The 8,469-nt window shown below is 39.2% G+C and overlaps 1 protein-coding gene across 5 annotated transcripts; it reads right to left on the reverse strand.

Moving 5' to 3' along the window:
• Nucleotides 1–1,500: 1,500 nt before the first annotated feature.
• LOC147254459 (uncharacterized) lies at nt 1,501–7,652 on the reverse strand. Of its 5 annotated transcripts, none has more exons than XR_015118044.1 (8): nt 6,851–6,891; nt 5,630–5,739; nt 4,091–4,300; nt 2,921–3,984; nt 2,634–2,802; nt 1,901–2,550; nt 1,763–1,812; nt 1,501–1,689 (listed from the first exon to the last, which is right to left on the reverse strand). XR_015118044.1 is itself a non-coding variant. In XM_086215148.1 (8 exons), exons 4-6 carry the CDS (start codon nt 3,048–3,050, stop codon nt 2,415–2,417), a joined length of 435 nt encoding a protein of 144 aa, XP_086071274.1. In that variant the 5' UTR covers nt 3,051–3,984; nt 4,091–4,300; nt 5,630–5,739; nt 7,512–7,652; the 3' UTR covers nt 1,501–1,689; nt 1,763–1,812; nt 1,901–2,414. The 5 variants fall into 5 exon arrangements, 1 of the variants encoding a protein (XP_086071274.1); XR_015118045.1 differs by lacking the exon at nt 6,851–6,891 and adding an exon at nt 6,733–6,813; XR_015118047.1 differs by lacking the exon at nt 6,851–6,891 and adding an exon at nt 6,679–6,804.
• Between the last annotated feature and the right edge of the window lie 817 nt (nt 7,653–8,469).

Genomic DNA, 8,469 nt, shown 5'->3' on the forward strand with positions numbered 1-8,469 from the left:
ATCGTACTACCATGAACACAAGATATTTCAAACAATTACACTTAGCGTATTCACTCAAACAGTGCACCCGATGACCTCAGTCAGTAAGGATCAAGGCAGAATGCATGGTCCAGCGCCGCAGTGCCAAGTATGTGAGGGTAATATGGGTGACCCCGTAGATTACTGCCGTTACTATGGTGACAACATGCTGGCACATGCCCACGGTCCTTTAAAAATCCTGTAGAATTTACGGTAAAATACTGGCAGTTGTGGTTGCCAGAATTTCACCGTAAAAAATACAGTCACGATGTATGAGACATTACGGTATGTTGTTTTGGCAACTGTTAATTTTACAGTAGATAACTGTTTTTGGTTACGGTAAATTAATATAAAAAAACAGAGATATTGTTAACCTGTTTACAATAATTTTGTGTAAAAACAACAATTAAATTGTAAACCTGTTTACGGTAATTTACTTTTAAAATGAAGGTTTTAATATAAACCTGTTTACAGTAAACTATATAAAAAATAACATATACTGTAAATCTGATGACAGTATATCTCAGTGATAAACACGGTACAACTGTATGAGATAGTACGGTTTTTTTATTGCAAAATTCAAATTAACGGTAAATTACTGGCAGCTGTGGTTGCCAGAACTTCACTGTAAAAAATACAGGAGAACACATGAAAAATTACAGTCTGTTGGCATATATTTCACAGTCAACAACTGAATATGGTAAATTACAATGGAAATATCCACGCCAAATGTAAACCAAATTACTGACTATTATTGATGAACTTTGAGAAACAGTTTTTGCATTTTGACATTCAATGTGAAAAACAGAGTGAGTCCATTTGTGAGGAATATAGTGTCCAAGTGTCCATTTGTGAGGAATATAATAATTATACAATGTTTTCACATGGGGGACAGGTCTCCATTTAGAAACCCCACTGTTCCGACAACAGACTTTCATTCTTCGGAATGGCAGGGTCCCCCCCCCACACACAAACACACACGTTGATATTTTTCTTCTGCATGTACACCTCTTCTATGATATTTTTACCAGTTTGTTCAGTCAGGAAAATAATTTCAGTAGCCAGGCAGGTGTGTAGCCAGAGAGAGACACATACACAGAGAGAGAGAGAGAGAGAGAGAGAGAGAGAGAGAGAGAGAGAGAGAGAGAGAGAGAGAGAGAGATTTGGAATGGGGGGTTGTCTAAATGGAGACCTGTCCCCGTCTCTCTCTGGCTACACACACAGCGCAGGGAATGCGCTGAATGTAGGGGTGTAACCTTGTGCACGATGGCTACACAGAGATAAATTCAGCCTTTTTTTTTGTTAAACTGAGCACCAATGACCTATAACCTATGACCTACGTATACATAGAAGAAACCAGTACACTGGAAATTTTGCAGGTCAGGACACGCACATGCACCTAAGGTAGATCAATGGTGTGATGTTTGAGTTGTGCTTGCACCTACTTTTCATTTGCTACACTGACATAAACCACTGCTTACCTCTAATTGGCTTTGACCGGACTGGTGTCTGATGCATTGGGTCCAGACTTGAAGACAGGTTGGACAGAGTCTCAGACAGTATCACAGTATGTTGAAGAAACTTTGAGCAGGTGTTGTCATCATTTATCCTTGAAGACTCATAAGCTGTGTATCAGGTGTTCCCTGTGGCCAGGCAACCTGGCAAGATCCTCTTTGCAGCCAGAAAATAAAACAAGAAACAGAAACAAAAAATTACTTTTATCAAAAATTAGCCTGACACTCACTGTTTTCCTTTGTTACACACGTCCACAACCTCTCATAGGAGTTTGAATGGCTGAAAGGTAGCAGGAGACAATACAATAATGTACAGATGACAATTATACCATGTTAAAAGATTTATTAGATGTGTTCAGTTTACTTACGTTACGAGGAGAATCCTTCAACCTGTTGTGAAGTGTCACAAAAGCACAGAAACAAAAACCTTAAATGTTCTTTAGTTACATCAACTCAAATGTATGACTAAATAAGTTCACAACAATCCATGCTAGTAAATTGGATTTCTTTTCAACATAAAGCCAAAACTCTGCATGTAATGTAAAAGTATAAAGTAAATCACTGTTTGCCATTTTTAGAATATTATAATCAGTCAGTTTTCCCTTTAAATCGTTTAGGCTAACTGAAAGAACATTCTTTTGTAAAAAGTTACCCAAAAAAAAGCTGTTGGCTTGCCCAAGTAGTCATTGGCCATTTGCATCAGAAACCACTTCATATAAATTAACCCAAATAAATGCCTTCAAAACATTAAAGTCAACTGAAAATACCAAATATTGTTTTGATCTTCAATGATTAACAGTTTAACTACAAGTATATACTGTTCCATGTAACATGTGCTGTGTCAGAGAAGAGTCTAAACAGTTCAGTTGAACAAGTCCATCTTTAACTTGTCTCTCTCCACTCATGATCAGAGAGATCTGCGATGAGGGTGAGGACTCGTGGATTCACTGACAGTTGCTTCTTGTTTGTTTTGGTTTCAACTTTTGTGCCCTTCTCCGGATTGATGTTGAAGAAGCACCTTTGTGGACACAATAATTCATAATCAACCACTACATACAATACTTTGTTCAAAAATAAGAAATGGATCAAATATTTCTTTACCTCTGAAGGAACTCAAGTGTGGAGCCCAGATCCACGGGATAGTGGATATTGAAGCAGTAGTAGCTTCTGAGCATCAAACAGATGGCAGAGATGAAGTTGGGGATGCGGCCATTCACTATCTTGCGGTCTACACTCAGCGTAAACTGTTTTGAGGCATAGCAGGAGGTTCCTGCAAAGAAGATACAAGAAACATCACCACATCCCATACTTTTCAAAACATGACTACATTTTATGTACTACTTCTTTAGTAGCTTAAGTTCCATCAGTAAAGCTGAATATCAACTTACCACATACAATGATGCACGGTGTCACAGGCAAGCTTTCCACTTGTACTTCCTCCGGCAGAAATGTGTCCTCTACATAGTGTAAGAGGTTCTCCTCTTTTTCATTAAAGTAGGGAAGAAGAAGGAGCACCATATCTATGACGTCTTCCGAGCAGCCCTCCAACTGTCCTCTCAGAATTTTCAGCTTTGTGACAGCCTGCAGAATTTGTTTGCTCGTCTGCACATGTGGTTCTCATGAAATCAAGTAGCCGTTTTCCCTTTTTCTCAACACTGGTGAGGAAAGTCTCTTTTAGTGATACCCCAGTGAGCTCTTGGAAGTGGACCCTCATGCCAATCTCTTGGAACAAAAAAGGCCACTCCTCCAGGAGGACTGGCAGATCTGTTCCCTGGTTTATTGCTTTACGTTGGGAGTAGTAAGTGCTCTTCATAAGAGTTGTTACCTCATCTGGGTTGAAGTTAGCCTGTTCACTGAGCACCTTCATTTTGAGTTTCTTGTCCTGTTGGCTGACTGTTGTCTCATTCACTGGCATGAATTCCATGTTCCATTTTATGCAGCCATATATGTCCTGAACTGCTGCTTTTTTTTCAGCTGGGATTTCCTATGTGTCATATTCATCTGACTCCCGTTTGCGCTTGATTATCTTTGGTACTGAAGACCGCTTCGAGTTGTCAATTCGGGCTTGTAGCTGCTTGACCAGTGAGTGATATCCTGGTCCCACCACATCACCTTCTATGACATCAAGCAGTGACTGTGGATACTTGGCAACCATTTTTTTTGGCAACTTCTGTGGAGGCTTGTTTACTGGGAGAGGCACAGGCCGTCATCATCGCAGACACAACAATACGGATCATTTCTCTACGTAACCACGGTTTTGGCCTTTTCTTCCGCTCAAAACACTGCATCAAGGCTTCAGGAAAATTGTTCCATGGGATCTCAAAGCTATCAACCCAGTCAACAGCAGTAATCGGTTGGCTGGGCGATGGCGAGGCAGAGAATGAGGACTGTGAGTGTGTTAAGGAAAATGGAGAAGCTAATGGGGACTGGCTGAAGATTTCAGTGCTCTGTGCTGTAAAAATAAAATAATGAAAAATAACAAAATGTATGAATTCTGAGTTATCATTGGTTATTATAGTATTTTATTATACAAACACATTTTGTAGAAATGTACTTACTGGTTTGTTTCCAGGCAGCCAGCAGTCTTCTTGTTTGAATCGGCCTCAGTGCTGATAGCAGATCAGCTTCCTGGATGAACTGAAAATCCTCAGTAGTCTCCACCCCCAAAGACTGTAGTGTCTCCTCTAATATATCAAGAACTGAGGTTGGAAGGTCTGGCAAAACCGTAGTAATGGCGATGCGTATGCTGTTTTGGTGTGCATCCATTTCTGAATATAAAAGAGTATAAAAGAGTGAATACAATCCAACAACAGAATGACAGCAATGACAACAAATATGAGATTTTTTACTTGGTTCATATTGTGATATATTTCACTTGATGGATATGAGAAAGATTATCATGATAACTTTTTGGCCATATAGTCCAGCCCTACTCATTTATGATTGGCGATCAGTGATTGGCGGGGAAAAAAACCCTAATCGGAGCATCCCAACAACATATCCATTACTGTGACAGCACACTGTGTTTCAATGGAACCATTTGGTATCCATTATTAATGTAAGATGGCAATGGATAGAAATCTATCAAGTCACTGATTTTCACACACTGCATCTTTTCATCGTCTTTCCTAACTGAGTACATATGGTACTGAGGAAGGAATTCTGCTGTGTACACTGACACCAGAAAATTAACAGTCTCATTTTTTATCAAAATGAGCACAAGTTCACCAAACTCCACAGAGTACCATGCTCCCTGTGACAACAAATTGTCCTTTCTTGTATGATGTTCCTTTATACAGCAATTCATCTGTGACCTTTGTGTTGGTGTCAGTGAAATCAAAATGTCTGACCGCATCTTGAATCACTTTACTGTATAGTACTGAGTAAAATGGAGAACCATTTTTCACTTGCAAGACATTTTGACCCATTGATCCTGCTGAAAGATAAGCCTGCAACATCTGATGTCTTTCAGAGAGTGTAAGGCAAAGGTTTTTGAAATTCTTCAAATTTCTTGCACATCTCTTGAAATAACTGTGCTTACTTTCAAAGCGCATTGTCCATACTCTGATCAAGGGCCGAATTTCAGAATCAGTGCTGGGTAGTGACGTAAATAATGGTGCTTTGGTCTCAGATTACTTTCTGTAAATAGAGCTTTTCTTGACTCTAAGTGTTCTTGAATAAGAACATCAAGATATGCAACCTGAGGAACAGATATTTTCTGTGCACATATCAGGTCCACAATGTCTTTCAGCTGCAGAGTCAACTGCCACACATCATCTGCTATATCTTTGACCTTGTCACCAATTATGAGAGGCAGCAGCCTTAGAAGATTCCAGTTTTGTACAGCCTGTCCTGAGAGTTTAGCAGCTTGCGGGCTGACCTCACAAGGCTTGGTAGAAGCATCAGAGGCGCAGTATTTGAACTGCTTAATTCGTCGATTCAGAGTGGAGTAAGTGAACCATGCCTTTTTCTTTATGAAATACTTAAGATACAGTGCTACATCATAAGACAAAACACCTTCAAAGATGTCATGTCCTAGGCAAGGTGGCAAACCTGGTTTACAGACATTAAAGTATTTCAAAGAATTGAATACTGACTTGAACTTTACTCCTTCCACATCTGGTGTGACTTCAGTCTGGAGGCGATCAACAGCAGAGTTGTAGCTCTCAATGGTGCGCTCTGGTCCGCACACATTTGGATCATCACCCTGAAAATCAGATGGGGTTATTAGGCAGTACCTACAGAAATATTGTGAGCGACTGAAATTTTCAGAGAAACCACAGATGCAATGAGAGCCCAAATTATCTCCGGCAATGCAATGCAAGCTTCCTTTGACTATGGTTTCATCTGACATTACAATTCCATTCTCTTCCAATTCCTTCAGGTCTTCCAGTAATTCAGAGAACACCTTAGCATGCCCAAACTCTTTGAAATTTTTCTCTCTGCACAGTAAAACAAGAGACATGTGGTTTGTGTCTGACCGTAGATGAAGTGGCAAGTTAGCAACAGATGCATAGACAGCTAATAACTTGTGTCTTGTCTTTGCAGAGCCTAAAGGGTTAACGACTTCAAAGGCATCTTGGTATAGTACTACCTTGAGACATGATGGATTTTTAACAAAAAAAATCATTGGATTTGAATATCTCACCATCATTAATGTCACTTAGAACATCTGAGGGAGACTCAGCAGAGTGCTCTCCTGATTTCTGACACAGACCAGACGCTAACAAAATTTTGAAAGTCTCTCTTACAGGTATGTAATAGGCAAACCTATCTTTTCTGTTCTCATCTCTTCCTAAAAACATTTTCTTAGGTGCCACATAGTTGAACTTTTTTTTAAAAGTCTGAGCTCTTGTATATGCTGTCCTCATTGGCCCTGTATGACATGAGGAGAAAAGATCAAATCCCTTGACAGACTCGTAAACTTTGGTGAGGTCCTCATCTGATAATGATGTGTCATTTTTTAGCAGTGATCTAAGTTTACTCAAGCTATATGTCTGACCCAACTCATGGATGTTTTGCATCTCCTCAACAATGTTCTGTATGGTGGAAGCAGGCAGTAGAAACTGCCCCTGCAATTTCAGGTAGAATAAGGAGACGTTTCTGAGAAAAAGATCACTGAAATCCTCAGATATATCCATATCACCTTCATCTGTGCCTGTCTCTGTACCTACTCCATACACTTGAGGGCCTAAGTCACCTGATTGGGCTTGAGTAAATGATGACTGAGAAGCAGATTCTTTGTACAAGTCATTAATACTACTGTCTGCAAGATATCTGTGTTTCCGTGACATGTGGGCAGTAAATGAGGATTTTACTTTAAATGTATCTCTGTACATTCTTTCACTGGACAGTTCACAACACGGCCTTCAGCAATATGCTGCTTCAAGTGAGCTATAAAGTCTTTAATGTTTTGACACTGGCCTTCACACAAAGCCATTGTGCATTTAAAAGAGTTAACAGCCGTACTGACAGTGACATGACTGGGAGCAGATATGACTACGTGATGCTTCCGATAAAAATTAGCCTTAAACGCTGCATATCTGTTAATTATTTGCTTGCAACCAGCTCCTGTGCATTTAAATAGACAGCGTGGTTCATTTCGATGAAGTTTGCAATGGAGCACATAACTCCTTAATGTCTTCACAGACTTGCCACAGAAATTACAATCAAACATGTTGGCCAGTAGTTACCTAACTTAGCTAATGTTCAACACAAAACCGCATTGCAACTATGATAGGCAACAGTCAACTCTCTCCACTCTCAAAATAAAGATAGTTAAGTTAACTCACCCCAAAATGAAGTGGTTATAACATTAGTTAGTTCGTTCCTTTTTTTGAGTGTGTGTTATTTTTTATTTTTTTTACAAAGCATTAGCTGCTTTCTGACCCTGCAGAAATAGTTACATTGACGTAACGTTACGGACACGAAGAAAACCTTCCAGAAAGCTTTTACTCTGACGAGAACACATTTGCTTACCTCAAGAAGAAATGTTCTGTCCCCAGGAGTCAGGACTTTGGTGGTAGTCTGTGCAGAAGTTCAGTGCTGGGCGCGCAAAAACGGCGGGAAGCTGGATTCAAAACTGCAGTCCTTACTGTTCGTCTGCGCAGGGCTCACTGCCCCTCCCCCTCCCCCGCTCCCCTCTCTCTGTCTCTCTCTCTTTTTTTTTTTTTTGCAAAAGTTTTCTCTGTCTCTCTACAAGCCAGAAAACTATCTACAGTATTACTGCATAGGCTATCTTAAATCAGATTCATACTCACAATGAGCTTACATAAAATAACAACAAATTATATTATTTAAACGTGTTTTCCTTGAAATCATTTACACAACATACAATGTATTTAACATCTTTCTGCAAAAATTAAGTTGTTATTTTGTTGAATGGATAACAGTCTTATACTGTAAATTTAAATGTAAACATCAGCAAAATCTGTAATTCAGACAGAAAAATACCATTCATTTTAGGGTATTTGCATGTTTGTGACATTACGGAATTGTTCCATGAATTTTACAATTTTAGAATAGAAAACCAGTAAAATCCTGTGTTTTCTACATATTATGACTGTAAAAATTAAAGTAATGTACTGTTTCTTCATTAACAGTAATTCAATGTATTTACTACAGTGATAAACTATTTTTGATTTTATGGCCTTTTACTGTTGCTATTTGTCAGTTTTTTACCGTAATTTTTACGGCCATTTCTTACAGTGTACAAATGGAATGTAAAAAAGCAAGTAAAGAGCAAATGTACATACTGTTTAACTATTCATATTGTTGAAGTACGCCGACTTCACCGGGTCCGTTGATGAGAAGAGATCAACCGGAGTCGTCTGCTTTAGACAAATCAACACTTTATTTCACACAACAAAGCAGACACAGATATATCTGGAGACCCCACTACATGCACCTTGAGAGTGCAGCAGATAATAAGATATTA

Source organism: Aulostomus chinensis, chromosome 10 (genome assembly GCF_037954235.1).
Source record: "Aulostomus chinensis isolate RoL2024-O1b breed Wild chromosome 10, RoL_Achi_v1.0, whole genome shotgun sequence".
NCBI classification, from domain to species: Eukaryota; Metazoa; Chordata; class Actinopteri; order Syngnathiformes; family Aulostomidae; genus Aulostomus; species Aulostomus chinensis.